The sequence below is a fragment of the Chlorocebus sabaeus genome, chromosome 4 (genome assembly GCF_047675955.1).
Source record: "Chlorocebus sabaeus isolate Y175 chromosome 4, mChlSab1.0.hap1, whole genome shotgun sequence".
Taxonomy (NCBI): domain Eukaryota; kingdom Metazoa; phylum Chordata; class Mammalia; order Primates; family Cercopithecidae; genus Chlorocebus; species Chlorocebus sabaeus.
In genome coordinates, this window is record NC_132907.1 from 3,519,046 (window position 1) to 3,538,756 (window position 19,711).

General features: G+C 35.1%; 1 protein-coding gene across 17 annotated transcripts in view; it reads left to right on the forward strand.

The window, feature by feature from the left end:
- ARB2A (ARB2 cotranscriptional regulator A) overlaps positions 1-19,711 on the forward strand; it is a 481,527-nt gene that overhangs the window by 356,527 nt on the left and 105,289 nt on the right. Inside the window, exon 13 of one of the 17 annotated variants that reach the window (XM_073014601.1) lies at positions 1-19,711. This exon is cut by the window's right edge and continues 19,355 nt beyond it. The exons of the other annotated variants lie outside the window; for them this stretch is intronic. Coding sequence (XP_072870702.1) covers positions 1-80 — 80 coding nt within the window. The 3' untranslated portion in view covers positions 81-19,711. 17 annotated transcript variants of the gene reach the window in all.

Consider the following 19,711-nt stretch of genomic DNA (forward strand, 5'->3'; position numbering starts at 1 on the left):
ACAGCCCTTCTGGAAAGCCTTGGAAAGGAGATGTTTCAGCCGAGTCAGACAGTGTTGAATGCCAGAATAAACAACTCTGATTGTGTTGTGAACATAAGAGCTGTGAAGAGGCGCTGACCTCAGCTGCTCCTTCGGTTCCTCTGCAGCATCTACAGATGTGGAGAAATTGTGATGAGCTCTCAAGTCTCAGGGAACAGCTCCTAGAGTCCATCTCAGCCCCCGCATAGCTGCATCATTGACACAGCTGCCCCACCTCTGCTTAGGCAAAGCTTCTATGTGTCACTAATCAGCTTCACATAATTTAAAATATTTTCCATCACTAGTTCTCTTGGCTTGCTGTGAAAAGGGAAAAGACTGGACCTTAAGAAAACCTTTATACTAAAGTGATTTCAGATTTTTCAGAGATTTAAGATGATATGTAGAAACTTTAATCATAAGACCCCTTAAACAGAAGAATAACCACCCTTAGAGTTGGGAGAAAACCAAGAATATGTTGTTAAGTAGTTAACAATGTTAAATGTTACAGATATCAAGTAATGTAAGAAATCAACCAAGGTACATTGGCCAGGTGCGGTGGCTCATGCCTGTAATTCCAGCACTTTGGGAGGCCAAGGTAGACAGATCACTTGAGGTCAAGAGTTCGAGACCAGCCTGGCCAACATGGTGAAACCCCGTCTCTACTAAAAATACAAAAATTAGCCAGGCATGGTGGTGTGCACCTTAATCCCAGCTACTCAGGAGGCTGAGCCTGGGCAACAAAGTGAGACTCTGTCTCAGAAAAAAAAAAAGAAAAATCTACTAAGCCATATCATTTCAATAACTAAGATGCCATTGATACCTTTAGTAATAATTTCAGTGGCATAGTTAGTAAAGGCAGATGTCAAACAACAGTCCAAAGTCTTCATATTTGCCCAGATTTTCTCCTGCCTCAATTTAAAAAATAAATTTCAACTCCTGACTCCAATAGATCTTCACTGTCATTCTGAAAATGTCTCTTTATCAAACACTTTGGTTATCTTGTATTTCCCATAGACATGGCAAGTATTTTTCATCTAAGAGGCTGAGCCCCTTTAGAGTATAAGCAGAATAGTGTTTTTTGTACAAATGTGCATTTTCTTTAAAGATGGTTGATAGCCTTCATCACATATTCAAAGGGGAGCATGACTCTTCTTTGGATCTACAATTACAGAATTTAAGAAGCACCTTCCCTTTTGCCACCTTTTCAAATGATTTCCTTTGACAGTACCTATCTAATAGGTAATTTCTGGTTTTCTCTGAATCTATATGTTCTAGATATCTCCAACTCAGTGTCATATCAAGGCCCTAAGTTGCATTTTACATTAGTCTTTTAAGTTTAGACTAAATAATGTATTGATTATTGCCTTTCTTGTTCTTACACTTTTATCAATCCTTGGCACTTTAATTAAAATCTTATCATAATGAACAATTTCTCTTTTTCCTAGAAGTTTTCTTATTCACTAAGAAATCATGAGGTGTTTGGATATCTGTTCTTATTTCAAAGCATGATCCTTTTCTGGAATTAGCATCTGTTTCAATAATTTCATTTTTTTTTAAAGATATACTGTATATCCTTGTTTATTATACTAAATCTGTTTCATGGCGATTTGTTTTTCAGAATAGCCACTTTTGTTTATGCCTTTCTTCTAGAAATAGTCTTGCCTACTAAACAATATTGGTTTTCTTGGAAAAATCTATTCAAGATTAATTCTTTTCAGAATGCAAAATGGTATTATTTATGTCAAACTGTGTTTTTAAAGTGAAGACTACAAAGCCATTGCAATTAAACCCTGGTGGAAATGTACTTGAGAGAGTGATTCTAAAGTGAAAGAATAAAACTTAGAAAGATAGTTAAGGAAATTTTGAAGGTAAAGATTTAGGTGGCCAATTATTTAACAGTGTGATGGTGGTGGTGGTGATGTGCAAAATAACAGAAACAAATATTTATTTATTGGAAAGTGAATTGGTACAACCTTCATGAAAGGTTGTTAGGTAATTCATATGGAAAGCTTTTAAAATGTGCATTTCCATTTGCCCATCATTTCAACTTTTAATAATTTTTATAAGAAAATAATTGTGTGTGGTCAGGCGCAGTGGCTCATGCCTATAATCCCAGCACTTTGGGAGGCCGAGGCAGGTGGATCACAAGGTCAAGAGATTGAGACCATTCTGATCAACATGGTAAAACCCATCTCTACTAAAAGTACAAAAATTAACTGGGTGTGGTGATGCATGCCTGTAGTCCCAGCTACTCAGGAGGCTGAAACAGGAGAATGGCATGAACCCAGGAGGCAGAGGTTGCAGTGAGCCAAGATCAGATGCCCCTGGACTCCAGTCCGGCAACAGAGCAAGACTCCGTCTCAAGAAAATAAAGGAAAGAAAAGAAAATAATTGTGTGTGTGTGTGTGTTTGTGTGTGTGTGTGTGTGTGTGTAAGGATTTAGCAAAAAGAGTGGTCATGCAGAAATTTTTTAAAAAGCTTAACAGCAAAAAATTTGAAACAACCTAAATGTTTAACAAAGGGTTAAGTAAATAAAATTAAACATGATAGACAGTTAAAATTGTATTACAAAACCACAGTTTTGATAGAAAGTTCAGAGTAAATTGTTGAATGAAGCAAAACAACTTATTAAACTTCATACCATTTTTAAAATATATATTACATAGAGAAAAAATCTAAATGTATATAGAGGTATTGGTATTGTTAGTGATTTTTTTTTAGAATTTTTGCTATATGTATTTGTTATACAATTTTAAACATCAAAAAATATTTTTTAAAGGAAGGCTTTAGGAGATCTAGAGTTCCAAAAGATACACATTCTCCTAGTCTTCTTTGTTTCTAAAATAGTATTTTCTCCTTACAAAGCAATATTTAAAAGGGTAAATCTGACCTATTCATTTTTAGTCACATTTTTAGTTTCTGTAAAAGAAAGGCAATTATCTAAATGGAGGAATACGGAGCCATATACATTAGAAAAACATTGCTAAAAATTAAGGTTTGTTTTTTTTTTTAAATCAGAGGCCCATTAATGTTAAAGAGCTCCAGCGTAGCACAGTGAGTGAAGACACCTGCCATATGTCTGTTTTTCTGCACAACATGGTAATTTACAATTACAATTAGTGTGTTTATATACCTCTGTAGTTAACTCATATTTAGAATATAATGTAAGCCCAAATCATTTTCATGTTTCTGAATGTTTACTTTTCAATTTTAAAAAGCATTTGAAAATATCAAAATCCGGATTTTAACACAGTAGAATCTTCTTTGCTTGTCATTTTTGAAGAAACCAAATGAATATAAATGAGCTCTATGGATTTCTGAGTTGGAAGGCAAGGTCAGTTCCTGTGATTACATCCCCAGCCAGTTGAAAGATGAACTGTCATGAACTGAATCCACCCCAATACCCAGTGAAATCCTTAAAACAAGTCATTAGCATTATCATGGCTACACCAGTGAAGAGAAACATGACAGGAAGCTTTGGGAGAGGCTACGTAGTTTATCGAAGGGGCTACCTCTAGAAAACAGTCCAGCACCTAAGTCTGTTAAGCTGCAGCTGTGTCACCTCACTTTCCAGCTAGGAGCACAGCTACTAGGCAGAATTAGCTACTTTGGTCTTGAACCTTGGACTTAGGTTTTCTTCCTGCAGCTTCCAACAAAATGACAAAATACAAACTAGCTTCACTTGCTGCTGTCACCTCTTCTATTGCCAAAGACTGTGGTTGGAAAAGGAAACGTTGGGGCCTTCCTGAGATTTCACTACATCTAAAAATCAATATTCTTTTTTAAAACTGTATAGCCTGAATGTCATTTCTTCTTCAGATGAATAACTGTATTGCTTAACAAGTAGTCCTCCTTTTCCTTTCAGCATATATAATGTAGACCATCTTCTAGGTCTAGGTCGTGTGGCCAGGGCAGTGTATAAGATGCATTGGGTTGATTCATTATTTTAGAATGGATGATAATGTTCCTAAATCTGCTTTAAAACTTTGAGTATTATTGATTGAGTAGTGGAAAATCTTAACATATACCTTTTTAATTGAAAGAGAATTTGTTTCAGTATGCCACGCTATTCGTTTTCTAGGACTGCCAAACAAACTACCACAGATTGGGTGGCTTGAACAAGAGAAATTTATTTTCACGCAGTTCTGGAGGCTAAAAGTCTGAGATGAGGTTGTGGGCAGGGTTGGTTCCTTGTGAGAGTTTTCAGGGAAGGATCTGGCCCAGGCTTTTTTCCTTGGCTTGTAGATGGCTGTATTCTCCCCGTATCTTTATATTGTCTTCTTTCTGTATATGTGTGTGTCTCTATTTCCTCTTTTTATAAGTGATATTAGATTAGGACCTATCCTAATGACCTCATTTTAACCTAATTACCTCAGTAAAGATCCTGTCTCCAAATACAGTCACATTCTAAGATACTAGAGCTTGGGACTTCCACACATAAATTTGGTGGCAGACACAATTCACCCAATAACAGCTACTACCCCTACTGTAGAAAAAAAAATAGGTGATCAGGGATAGGTTTAGAAAGGCAGAGAGACTTTGTTTCCTACAAAGGAGTTAAATAAGGTGGTATGATGGAAAGGAAAGAGTATTAGCCACAGAGTCAAAGAGTCCCAGATCTGCATTCAAATAATACCACCATTCTAGGGTTATCTTCTCAGGAAAATTTTACCAAAAATAAGATTTCTTCCCTCCCAGTCAATAAACTTCTGGGCTGAAGAATTACAGTAACTTCTTATTTATCTGTATTTTAGGAGCAGGACAATTGAACTCTCATCAGTCTCACTTATATTAGGAAGAAAATTTTGATATTTTGATAGAGATATGATTCTTAAATTTCCCCAGAAAAATGGATATGTGAACTTATTAAGAAAGCTGTGTCACTTTTCACTAAGAATTGTCAGCCACTAAGTTTATCAAGCTAATGTACAGAACAGTCAGTTGACTTGCCTTTAATTTGTTGTCATTGTGTTTATGAAAAGCAGAACTAAAAACAGAAGAGAACAAGTTTAGACAGTGACTGTTTTCATAAACAGTTTTAATAATATTACTAAATCCAAGAAGACACTAAGTTTTTTACATTTATTAACTGTAAATATTTCTGTAATAATCAACCATTAAATAATACAGATATTGTAAATGATCACCTCATTTCAAACATTATTTTTTGGCACCAGTCTGCTTGCTAAATATGTATTACCTTTGACAAAGAGAAGAGATGGGGAAAAAAAAAAACCTCCCCATACAGGAATTTAGTGTGTTATTCTTTACTCCCCTGAAAAGCCAATCACTGCAACACCATAGGGAAAAAAGAACGTTTTGCTGCTTCTGTGTCACATCATTAAAGTAGTTAATCTGCAGCCATAAATTTTTGTCTTCTGGGCCAAGAAATTTCAAGTAAAATACTAACAAAAATGTAACACTTTTAAATGAGAAGTGAAAGCATCTTTATCCTTTTTATTTGAGTTTCCAGAAATGGCATGCTCCATAAAAAATTGTATCATTTTTATTTTTAAACTGAGTTTCTTGCATTAGTCAGTAAACAATTTATTTGGTGAACATTCTCTGTGCACATATATATACCATGTGAACATTGAAGAAACAGAAGGTACTTGAATTTGTGAGATTTAAATATTTTCTCACAGTTGATCCAGTGATACTACAGTTGAAATAAAACCATATATAAATGAAATACCACTTTCTACTAAGATGTAAGTATAGATTTTTTAATTATTGTTTTAATGAGGGCAATAACGATTCCATGTATTCAGTGGAACATCTCATAAATCTTTAGCATGTTTACTCTCATGTGCATTCTAAGACTCACCATAAAACTACCTATCCTAATTACAGATATGCATATTTATTTTATTATATTATCTAACTAGACATCTCTTATATTGCTAATTTTCCTGCAAATATTATTAACTTTTAAAACTATAGGCAATTATTTGATATCTCATTTATGTTGTTCTCCTAAAAATGTGCATACACATATCAGTATACATATTTTAAGTATATTATGTGAAATATGGATTATGTAGACCATATGTAATACCCCAGGACATGACAAGCAAAATGGTAATACTTACCATAGCAATATTTGGCCATTTCCAAGACATCCTTGCTGTGGTCCCAAACCAACTCCTGCTTTTCCTTCAGGCCCTGCATCTTCATATTCGTGTAAGCAGTAACATTGTACCTCTATACTTCATCCTCAGTGACCAAATTTCTAATTAGCACCTATTAAGGGCAAGGCACTAAAGATTCAGAATTAGACAAGAAGCACACAAGCTTGAGAGAGGAAAGAATTGAGAAAATCAAGGATTACATCACCAAGCGAACAGTGTGAGAGGAATGGGCAGAGGAACAACACAAAGAAAGGAGCAAAGAACTCAGTGGAAATATATGGAAACATTCTTAAGAACAGGGAACAACATAAAGGATAACTAGGAGTGGAGGCGGGTGAGGAGAGAGAGAGAGAGCAAGAGAGAGATGACCAAAAGTCAGGAAGGGGAGGAAAAGTGAAGGGAGTTTATTTTGACTGAAAATCTGGACTGTAATTTGTTACTGAAATTAAGAGGTAAATGTAGTGGTAAAAATACACTCATAGACAGTTATATAGTTCTCAGTATATAATTACTTGAGCCTTCCAAAATGCATGAGAAGAAATATTTTTTAACATTAAATATTAATATATCAGTCTTTCAAAAAGACATTGAATAGCACAATAGATAATTTATTTAATTGTATACTTTTGTTAATGACGTTTTTGTCATTCAAGACAAAAAAAAATCATTCTTCCTGTGACTGGTTTTTATATTGACTATGTCAAATAGCCTAGGTCATAATACTAAGTTCTAAGGTTCTAAAGGCCTTTCTTCCAGGAACTAATGTCATTTAGTACTGGTGTAAACCTTCTTGATGATTTGCATTGGCACCATGGATCAGCAAATCCAGAGTTATTAATGGCTTAGCAGATCCACTGGCCTGTTCTTATCAAGAGTCAATTGTCTTCATTAGACTTTTGATTTAAAAAAAAAAAACTGTTAATCAGTTTCTTTAAGTTATTGTAATCTCATAAATAAACCACTAAAAAGTGTTTGGAAGTTGAAGAAACCACCAGACACAAGACAATCTCTTAAGTAAAAGCCTACTTGCCTTTGTTTGCAAAAACATGTATCTGATTAGAAACTCTGTTGACTGCCATGGAATACAGTTAACTGTTTCTGTTCACAGCTCATTATATGAGAGAATGCCTAGCATGATACTGGAGATAAAATAGATATCAATAAATTTGTAAATCAAACAATTGACTTAAGATAAATAATTCTTCTGCATTTTATTCTCATATGAAATTAAAATGATTGGTATACTCCTGGTCAGAGTCATTCTGAGAACAGCAAAAAAAACCAACCACCTTTGTAAGAATTATTGAAAACCATTTAGGCATAAAGAACAATGCAGTTCTTAATTATACTTTTTTTGTGAAATGAGGAAACTGTATATATATCTTTAGTTATTATTAAGTCCGGTGTTGCTTCCATCTGTGAATACTGAAATGCCTTAATGTATATATTGATCCTTATAAAACTTTCTAAAATGAGAGTCCAGTTTCTAAAATGAGTCCCTATAAAACTGCAGAATTCTAAAAAGATTCATTTTTCCCCCAAGTCATGCAGAGTCATTGGTGTCAGTGGCTATGAATAAACACGAGTCCTGACACCATACTTTGTTTTTAAATACAAGTGACACTTTTTAGCATAAATTGTTTCAGCAGGTGAATTTTTTTGCAGATAGGTCAAAAATCTATTAGAACCCAGCACTGATAGATCTATCTCTTAAGAATGTCTCTTACTTCTGATAATCCCCAAAGTATGTATAATGAAACATGTTAGGTGAATAATTTTGAGAGGTCTGCTCAAGGCAGTGGGCTCATGTTTAGTGCATTCCACTGGGCAATTGCCTTTTCAGACCCTTACCATCTACAGAGGAGAGCCAGAAGGTATATACCCTCATAGCTTAAGGTTCCTAAAAGTTAAATATGTTGGGATTTAATAAGAATATTTAGAAAATGGAAGTTAAGTAATTATTCTAAGAACACTGAGGGTTTTTTGAGTTATTCGTAACTCAACTTGAGGTAGAATATAGCTCACTCGAATCATAATGCCGGATGAGTTGTTTTCCAACCAGCTCTTAAAATGTTTTACATGTTATAGTTTAAATATTATAGTTTAAAAGGGTTAGTAAATGCTTTTCCAAAATGAATTTTCACATTGTCTTCTGGAAAGCATGTACTAACCCTGTTATTGTCCAATGCTTCTACTCTCTTACCCGAGAGAGAGAGCTATAGCTAGTTTTCAGTTGTTTATGAATACGTTGTTTATTTGGGAAATTATCCACAATGAACCATCATCTTAGACTAGCTTCTCCTTGTTTCCCAGTATATTTTCTTTTTCTTTTTCTTTTTTTTTTTGAGACGGAGTCTCGCTCTGTCGCCCAGGCTGGAGTGCAGTGGCCGGATCTCAGCTCACTGCAAGCTCCGCCTCCCGAGTTCAGGCCATTCTCCTGCCTCAGCCTCCCGAGTAGCTGGGACTACAGGCGCCCGCCACCTCACCCGGCTAGATTTTTGTATTTTTTAGTAGAGACGGGGTTTCACCGTGTTCGCCAGGATGGTCTCGATCTCCTGACCTCGTGATCCGCCCGTCTCGGCCTCCCAAAGTGCTGGGATTACAGGCTTGAGCCACCGCGCCCGGCCTTCCCAGTATATTTTCTATGCCACTTTTTCCCACTACCAAACTAGTATCTTCTCAGCAAATGCAAACTACTTTTAATTATGCCAAGTAAAACATAATCAGGAGAATAAACTCCCTCTCTCCCACTATCCCTCCTTCTATAATTATTATGAAGTATTAGAAAACTGAATATGAATAACATTGGATTGCCTACCACTTTTAGTCATCTATAGCAGTTACATGGATAATCTAGAAACTTCTTGCCCTTAAACACATATTAGCATTTTAAAATGCCACTATTATAATTTACTGTATAGTAACTTTACATATTCAAATATGTAGACATGAATTCAAACATGAATACATGAATATCAAGCTCATGTTTTATAGCACTGAAAAAGAAGCTGAATACAATCTACTCTTTTCAGTTACTGTACTAGTACAGACTCTTCATTTTAAGTTACATAACCCCAATTCAAGCTTCTTACCGAAAAAGAAAAAGAAAAGTATTGATTCATGTAAACTGAAAAACCCAGATGTAGATCTACTTCTGGTATCAACAGATCCTGGGACTCAAACTCTGTCATCCAAACTCCTTCTGTCTCTCTTTCTACTTTTCTTTGCCTGTTGGCCTCATTCTTTCTTTCTCGCAGAAAGGGCTTTTTCACACAAACAGGCAGAGTATCTACAGGCAGTTGCAGCAACTTCTATTCAGCATAATCCGAGGAAACAGCCTTCTCTCTGCCCTAGCATCTAAATTTCACTGAAGCCAAAGAGGTCACATATTAGGACAGGCTGCGATTGGCCAGCCTGAGCCAGTACCCGTATCTATGAGGGGGTTGGGGGTAGGGCATGGTATTATAATTGACAGCCTAGTGAAGACTATATGGAGTTGAAGAGAAATGCTTCCCCAGAGACGAGTTTTGAATATGTCTACCATCATTGTCCTTGTGTCAATTTTTCCAGTTTCTTGAAAAATTTAATATACGGGCCACAGTTAGATCTCAGGTTTCTGATACAGAGAAAAGAGAAAGTGTAGGATACTGCACACAGGAAGATCCAATATTATAAACACTAGAACTGATCCATCACTTGACCGATATTCGAATCTGTGATTCTGAAATAGACCTCAATGTGAGCACAGTGGCCCAAATCATTTTTGCTGTGTCAACCAATTACCACATAAAGCCTGAGGCCTGCTATGTGGAGGGCCTTCTTTCAGTACTGTTCATTTCATTCAGAACCTGTAATCCCTGACATGAGCCCACTTATCCACCTACCTATATCCGAAGATAGCTTACTGGCATTGGTACCACAGACCAGGAGAACATGTAAGCATACAGAGACTTAGTCTGTTAGTTCTTCATATTAATCCTATTTTATCTTCTGGTATAACCAATTTAATCTTTTTAAGGGAGAGCTGCTAATATTTTGGGAGTATTCTTACCAGTACTTAATTTCTGTTTTGATCATACTTTCATTTGGTATCTATCTTTTTAACAAATAATAGTAGATTGTAATAATCAGTTTTATAGAAATTCTTTGGGATTAGCAAGGTCCTTGTATTTGTCATCTCATTTGTTCCTAAGCTTCAGGCAAAGTAATCCCTAAAATCTCACTGATAAACATGTTTTATTTTGAAATTGCAGTGAAAAATAATGACCCAGAACCTAGATTGTTATGCATAAATTATGTTTATATCTAATTAAATTGTTACAGTGCTCTTGTTTTTGTTCTTTTCTCCAGTTCTGATTTTCTGTTTTTTAATTTCTGAAATAACTTTGTTGTATATGATTTTCTTGTAGTCTGCCTTAAATTCCTAGTGGAAAGAAATAGGGGTATTAGGTCATCAATAAATTAGTCAAGCGAACTAAAATCACTATACCAGCTACTGTTCTTCCTCTTATATCCTCAGAGAAGGTAGAAAATATACAGTTAATGTCCTTTCAATGCTTTACATAGAGCAAACTTATTTAATACAGTAGTTCCCCCCTTATTTGCAATTTTGCTTTCCACAGTTTCAGTTACTTACAGTCAGTCATAGTCAAAAAATATTAAATGGAAAATTCCAGAAATAAACAATTCTTAAGTTTTAAGTTGCGCATCATTCTAAGTAGTATGATGAACTCTCACGCTATCCTTCTCTGTCTCTCATGGAATATTAATCATCCCTTTGTCCAGAATATTCACTCCATATATGCCACCCTCCCATTAGTCACTTAATAGCTGTCTCAGTTACTGTATCAGCTGTGGCAGTATCATAGTGCTTGTGTTCACATAATCCTTATTTTACTTAATAATGACCCCAAAGGGCAAGAGTAGTGATGATAGCATATTGTGATAATTGTTCTATCTTACTATTACTTACTGTTGTTCATCTCTTACTCTGCCTGATTTATAAATTAAACTTTATCATGGGTATGTGTGCATAAAACAAAACACTGTATATCTAGGGTTTGGTACTATCCATGATTTCAGGCATCCACTGGGGGATAAGGGAGGATTACTGTATCACCTAGTGACTATATTTCAAAACCGACTTGCTCTCGCTAAAACAATTTCATCATTTGATATATTGATAAACAAGTCGATTTATTATAAAATATTTTATTTCATTAATTACAAGACATAATTTTAACTAGCTAAGGTTGGAATACATCTTGCAATAAGTGATAAGAAAGCATCATGCCATAGCTTAATTGGCAATGTTTTTCTTTCTAAATGATACAAAAAGTAATGATGAATCTTATAATCAATGGTGTCTTGGATGTGATGACACATGATACCACAATTGACTGTTATAGGTCTTTGTTTCCCCTAAAGAGTTCATTTAAGTCAAATATTTATTGGTCCACATCTTTTGAGAACACTAGGTTTGGTTTAAAGATTCCCTTTTGTAAAGTGAAGTTTCTTTTGGTGATGTTAATTACTCCCTACTGTGTCTATTTTGTAACATCAGATTTTTGTTAATGTATTTCTTAACTCAGAGCACCCTTAGGTTAACAGCTCCATTCACTGGTCATTTTTACTCTTCTTTTCGTATGAAAAAAGAAAAAAAAACACAGTGTCAGTGTCATTTAGATATTAGTAATTTATTTTTAAGATTTAAAAGAACTCTTATGTTTCATTCAAAGCAAAAACAATCTGATATTAAGAACCTGCAATTCTTATGCGTGAAGCTGTTTACATTAATCTCAATAATTCAGTTATGACTCTTGCTCTAAATCTCTCTGGTATGTTTCTACTCTGATTTAGTGCCTTGTTTAAAGATTAATGTTACAGAATAATTTATAGCAACTTCACAGATGGTATTTGAATCTTTGTAAATGGGCTTTGGAATCGTAGGCACAACTCCCTGGAATCTTAGGTTAACGTCAATGTAAATGTTGAAGTTAAAACAGCTCTAAAAGGTCGTGAGAGAAATGTCATTATCCCTTTCTTAAAACCATAAATTTTGAGGGGATTTCATGGGCCAAGTATTTTTACTTCACTAGCATTGATAAGGTATAACTAGCTCCTTGTATGTGACATCACCAGCCACTGTTTGTTGAAAATAAACATTAAAAAAATAAAACAAATTACCTGTTTTAAACCATTCTAAAGTTCTAGTTACAGGAGAAGTAACTGTTCCTATTTTTACAGCTTCCTTTATGAAATGCTTTATAGAATCCACAAACACAAGTTGCTTTTAGTGTCTTTGCTTTGATGTCTATAAAAGACCCATTCAAAACTAGAGGTAGGTATTCCTAATGTGCACAACAGAATTTGGCTGAAGTCATTTGAAGCTATTAGAGATAACCTTTCTCCACATGTCTTTTGGGAGAAAAACTGGTGCCAACAATACCAGTTAAGCTGTAATTAGTGTAACTAACAACTAATATGAAAGAGCAGACTAGAGGTCACTCTTAAGAATTTAAAGGTATTAACAGGTTAAGGTTGTAGGGCATCCTATCCCCCAGCTTAATCTGTTGCCTTAGCTGGTGAGATTTGTTGAAGTCATCAGTGCCCTCTAACCTTGAGGTGTTGCTCTCTCAGAATTTGTTGGTCCCGTGCCAAGTTCCTCCTTCCTGTCTACTGAGATGACTTTGGGAATGGCAAATTCATTTTAAAGTTCTTGTCACAAATGACTACAGATTTTTAACCTCTAAATGTGAATGAAAGATTATGGTTTAATTTGCTTTAATATTCTTGTCTTGCCAACCTCAGACTACATTGAAATTGTCATTTTACTGCATTATAGAATATGATTTGTTGAGAACATTTAACATGTATTATAAGAGGAACGCTTAAAATCTAACTATTAAATCAGATGTTGTGTAACTGATTCTAATACATGCTGAATATTCCAGTTTTTATGGGCTACTTCTTCAAATTTAATTGCCCACCAGTGGCTTTTGTTTATGTTTACAGTCAGTTCTAATGCAGTTAAAGGACAAGAATGTAACAGAGGAATAGCCTCGCTTCCATGAGGTGTAGTTAACCCCTTTCTTCTAGTGTCTGGCTTTGGCTTCCTCCTCTTATGTGATACCAACACGTAAACAAGAGGAATGCCCCAGAACTTTAATCATTCTTTTTCTTTTCCCATTAAAGTAATATATGTAAGGTTGTTCCTGTAGTTAGTTTCTACCTAGAAAAGCTAGAAAGTTTTTTTTTTTCTTTTAAAGCAGCAAGATAGCACTATTGAGAAAAAGTCAAAAGGAAACTTTTTCCCTTTCAACTTTGTGTTTTGCATTCTTAATCTCAGGCTGTCATTATTATGATACACATTATAGATTTTTTTAAAGTACACATTATTTACTGTGCATAAAGTAAGTTGGCGTAGGTCCCAATAACTAAACAAAGTTTTAAGATGAGAAGGATAAACCACACAACCCCAAAGAAAAGAATATTTTAAATTCAGATTATCTAGGTCACTGAACACACATTAAGGACACATTTAAATACTTTAAGAGCACAGACTTTAAATCCGTAGTTCTTATTTAAGTACCCAAAGAAATAATAACGATGTATTCTTCCCATGAATCCTCCGCCTTCATGTTTTATACACACACCACTGGTGGCTCATAGGTAAACTATTTTTTATTTTAATCGTTATTTGTTTATTCTAATATGTATCAGAATAACACAAAACCCATTTAGTGAATGTTATTGTTTGGGACTAGGCAAATAGAGAAAGTGAGTTGAGGTAAAGGAAATGCTAGGTATTTTAGTAGTGCTGGTAATTTGTGCATATAGCAAAATACATAAAAGTGTTGCACAAATTAATAGGGAAGCAATGCTCTATTGAAACATGAAATTCCCATAATTTTTATTCTATCCAAGAACTCACAAGGTGCTTTTATCCCTTCATTTCTTCATATTACCTGTTTATTGTGGTTTATTTAATTCATGTGTATACTTGGCAGTTTGATCTCTTGTTTCCAGAACAGGCCATCTTCTTTGGACTTTGGTCTTGGATTAGATGATGTCTAAGGCTCCTGCCTGTGAATTTTTAACTTCCTGTGGCAAGATTATTAGTCCTCAGCTAGTTAAGTTCCTCAACGTTGGGAACCACAGCTATATAACTTGATCTGAGCAGTACCTAGCATGATAACAAACACAAATAATTATTAATGTGTGTCCTTATTGATTGATTCACATGATCTAATGACAAAATTACGCATGTTCCTACATGTCCATGTACTTGCCTCAAACTAACAAATATGTTAATTCGTGCATCAATACTTTAAAACTTTTTTAAAAAGGAACAGACTAATGCTACACTTAAAGTTCACACAGACACCAATCTTTTTTCATGCTAGGATTTCCTGAGCAAAGACACCAAGCACAGTATTGGAAAGCCTTATTTTTTGCCCCTTCCATACTATCTTATGATTAACTATGAGAGTAAGACATCAAAGCTGAACTGACTTCAAAGCCTGTAACACTTACGGTTTCCAGCTATTACTGTAACCAGCCACTTCACCAGGACAGCAATTCATCTTACAGAGCTGCCTCGCTAGGTTCCACCCCTCTGCTTCCTGCCTTCCCCCTTTACAAACCTATCAAATTAAAAACTACCCTTTCAATGAAACTTAAACCAGTTGAGAGAATTAGCCTGTTTCCTTAATCTTAAGATTATACTATTTAACTATATTATTCATTTATTCACTTTTTTCAAAATTGTACCTTTCACAATAAGGCTTTGGGGTATGTTGACATTAAATATAATGTTTTTCAACCATTTTATTTCAGAAGCAGAATATACACGTGAAGGTGAGTATACACCTACCACTTTAGTTAGGCATCACGCAATGAAAAAGAAAACAATGAGTCTGGCACTTAATTTGACTTTTAACAAAGTAAAAATGAGGAAAACCAAAACACAGATTACTCATCATAAATGCCTGAAATGTAATTACCTTTTTAAGCAAGAGAAATAAAGTCTCATGGATATATAGTTTGCTTGCTCTGTGAAAGTTAATATATTAGCGTGCGAGCTTGTCTTAGACTTTTAACCAACTCACCACCTTATCACAAACTACTAACATCTTATGCAGACCAGTTTCTTGGAAAACTGTAGAACTAGTATCAGTTGAAGATTTTCATTTTTTCTCTTAATAGTCCAGTTGAAATTTTTATATTATTGAATTATTTGGCACAGTTGGTGGTAAATGTTCAATACCACTGGGGGAAAGCATCTCTTGAGACTGAATAAATAGCATCCAGATCTTAAAGATATGGTACCGAAAGAACTCACAGAAGACTTAATGATTTAGCTGACTTAACCCTGAACTATAGATGAGGTTCTAAATAGACATTATGACAGAGGCTTTGATTGCGGATTATGGAAACTAAAGAGGCTCAATATAATTATTGAATTGTTTTAAGAAATGGAATGGACTGCATTGTAAACTGACGAGCTTTCCATCTTTTCAAGCAGTCAAATGAAGTCATAATAACCACTTTTCAAGAATTTGATAAAGGGAATTTTTACATTGGATAGATTAGAATAAAGCATCTTTAATATCTACTTCAATTCTAGGGTTCTATGTTTCTAAAATTAAAGGATATGAGGAAACAGAATTGAAGATTAAGTGATAGCTGTTGACTGCAGTCCAGTAATTAGATGGGTTTTGGAAAGAACTCATAAACGGGTGTTCTGACAGGATTTGAAAAGGAAACGGCATGATGGCCTGACTAGATAAGGGAAAACAGCAAAATTGATGCACATCTCTTTTGCTGCTAAAGATTGGAAGAGGAGGAACCTACTCTGAAGTGCTCAGGAAAGTAAGCATAAGGAAAATGAGAAAAGAAGCTCAACGAATTTTCGGAGTGCTGAAATAGAAACCAAAGGATTTTCTATCTGTGTTACTTAAAGGAAGCAAACCAAACAGGTAGGAAAAACGAGATGCTAAAATTTTAGGTTTTGGAGATAGATAGTAGATGGATATTTGGAAATGTTCAGTTTGACTTAAACAGTTTCTACAAGGAAATAATGTGATCACAGCAGCTTGTAAGCAAGACAGCCTCGCACACATGTTTTAACAGGCAGATAAGAAAGGGAGAATCAGATAATCATCACCTTGAGATGTGGTGAAAAAGTGCATGGAAGATATAATAGTAAAAATAGAAGGAATATGCTGACTGGGAGTGGTAGAAATGTTATCTGTGGCAAATTTAATTGATCGTTCTCCCCAGTTCTGTTTTGAGGAGCATAATAATTGCAGAGGACTAAAAAAACACATGGTGAGTGCAAAAAGATGAGAATCACTAACCTATATGTGACTTTGGGCCAGTTGAACTTCTCTGGATCTGTAATCTTTTACATATTACATGGTTAGGTAGATGGTTTCTATACTTTGCAGCTCTAAGATTCTTTTCTGATGCCTTAATTCAGGCAGAATTAAATAAGCACTCTATAGCCTAGGAGCTCAAACAGATAAATGTTTCAGCTTGTAACAGCTGGTTTATTTTGGCCTACAGACCACAGCCATGGTAGAAAACTCAGGATAATTTTATGAAGGTTTTGACATTTTAAGGAATATAAAAGTTATGGAGAAATCTCCTGTGTGGGCAGGCAGGAAGTGAGGATACCCAGTGATGCTGCAAAAATGAAGGAGTGCTAGAAAAAGTTAAGATGAGCCCCACCCATTGAGTTTAAAGAAGTGATAGGATGTCTACAGAAGACATCCAAGAGAGAACTGTCAGTGTTGCCTAAAGAATGGAAATCAGGCGTCTGCATCAGAAGTGAATCAGTAGGTTTGATTTATTGGCAGTAAAGTGATAGGGAAATCTCATAAATAGATGGTTTCCAGTGAAATAGGAAGAGATACTACCAAAGAACCTTTAGAGAGATGAGAAAAAAGCTAGGAAACAATAAATAAATAAAGGTAGAAAAATAATTTAAATCGCCATTTAGCCAAAAATCAGTAATATGTTATGGTATGACTTCTCATTAAGAAACCACTCCTTAGAAGTAAAATGGACAGACGTTGTTGTTGTCGTTGTTGTTGTTGTCATCGTCGTCGTCGTCGGGACAATTAGGTATTTTTCAGAAGTGTTAAGTCTTTCATTTCCTGGGAATAAATTATGTATTAGGGCCTTACAAGTAACTGGGGATTATATATGACTGTTAATGTAGTTGCAGACATTACAGAGTCAACTTTAACATACATTAAATTATGATTTGTATGCCTTGATATATTTTTTTCTCCAAGTTCTGTTATTCTGAGTTTTGTATATAAAAAACTTCCTATCACTATTCTGAGCCATACTCTTTTTTGTTGTTGTTGTTGAGACAGAGTCTCACTGTTGCCCAGGCTGGAATGCAGTGACGCAATCTCGGCTCACTGCAAGTTCTGCCTCCTGGGTTCACGCCATTCTCCTGCCTCAACCTCCTGAGTAGCTGGGACTACAGGCGCCCGCCACCATGCCCGACTAATTTTGTTTTGTATTTTTAGTAGAGACGGGATTTCACCATATTAGTGAGGATAGTCTCAATCTCCTGACCTTGTGATCCACCTGCCTCGGTCTCCCAAAGTGCTGGGATTACAGGCGTGAGCCACCGCGCATACTCTATTTTGAAATAAGAATATTGGCTAGGAGTGGTGGCTCACGCCTGTAATCCCAGCACCTGGGAGGCCGAGATGGGTGGATCACAAGGTCAGGAGTTCGAGACCAGCCTGACCAACATGGTGAAACCCCATCTCTACTAAAAATACAAAACTTAGCCGAGCATGGTGGCGCGCACCTGTAATCCCAGCTACTCAGGAGGCTGAGGCAGGAGAATTGCTTGATCCCCGCAGGTGGAGGTTGAAGTTAGCTGAGATCATGCCATTGCACTCCAGCCTGTGCCACAGCCTGTGTGACAGCCTGAGACTCAGTCTCAAAAAAAAAAAAAAAAAAAAAAAAAAAATATGAATTATACAGAAATGATCATTTATAGCAACATTAATATCAGGAATTTATGCCTATTCTTTTTTAAATGGTGCCTTAATCTATGAGTGAAATTCGTCTTATAAATACGACACATTAATAGAAAGTCAAGAACAAGTGCACTTCTCTGAGTATGTTTTATATCACAGTTTATACCTTGCATACTCATCAGTGACATACTTTTTTCAGCTGTCATTAATCCGTTTACCTCTGGTTATTGGAATGAAGAGAAATTACCAAAGAATTTTTCACAAGTGTAAATAAATTCCTCTGTGGATGTGTATTGTTGCACTTTTCTCTTTTCTATGTATATGGCCCTTCTCATTTTCTATGTATAAGGCCCTGTTAAAGATTCCAAAGCCAATTCTTCCTTTACTTAAAAAAAAAAAAGAAGCAGCAGCAGCAGCAACTGTGGCAACAGTTCTGAATAGTTTGGCCGAGCTCCAACTTTCTGGTTGTTTTGCCACACTTAGTTCCACATCGCTGAGTTGAGAAGGCAGAAGTGACACCGCTCTGTGCTGACCTATTGGTCATGACCACTCCTACTTCATTCTCAGCATTTTCATCCTAATCTACTTCCACACATAATGTACTTCTGCAGCAGTAAACGACGATGTAAAATCTAGAATCAATTAACCAATGCAGTAGCTCAGGATCCACTGGGATTTTTTTCTTTGTGTTATAATTTAAAGCATTTGCTCAGTAGATACCATCTCATCATATATTTCCCATGTGAAAAGAGAAATTAGAAAAAAGTCTCCAAAATCAAAATTAAATATGTATAACAAAGTATTATCATAAATAGTATACATTTCTTTGATCTAAAGAATATACAGTACTTCAGCCTTCATCCAGAAAAAAAATATGCCTCTGAATGGCTGATTATACTGTGCACATTGAATCAGAATGTCAGAATCTTCTAAATAAATTGTTATTATGAAATAAGGCAGAACTTCAACTCTGAATTTATATAATTCATTCCATTGTAGATTTTTTTCAATTGAAGAATACATTTCTCAGCCATAAATTGTACTGAGTATGAATGGCAGAGTCATTTGAGCTTTATTGAAAATATAGGAGAATATCATGTTTCCTGTCCTTTTGTTAAACTTGGCATATTGATTTTTTTTTTTTCTTTTTTTTTGGACAGCTTATAGTACAGAAATGTGATATACAGCTATGGCAAGACAAACTAACCACATGTGAATTTGTTAAGTACTGCTGGATTAGCAGAAATTGTCTGACTGTGCAAATAGCAAGATTTGACTTTTCCAGGAACTCTTTATGACTTAATCAATTAAAATAACAAGTTTTGATTTTATTGCTCAGAATAAATCATTAGTAAAACTCATTTTCTCTTGATCACTCATTCATAGGATGTTTACATTCATTTTGCTTCTGTATTTCAAGCAAAGTAATAAGTAGAATTGAATCAAAAGTTCAAAGTCAAATATAGGAAGATAAAGATGTAATAAATGTTATCTCTTAACAGTAGTTTATAAATTTTGCTGAGAAGAATATTCTAGATTTTTATTTAAATT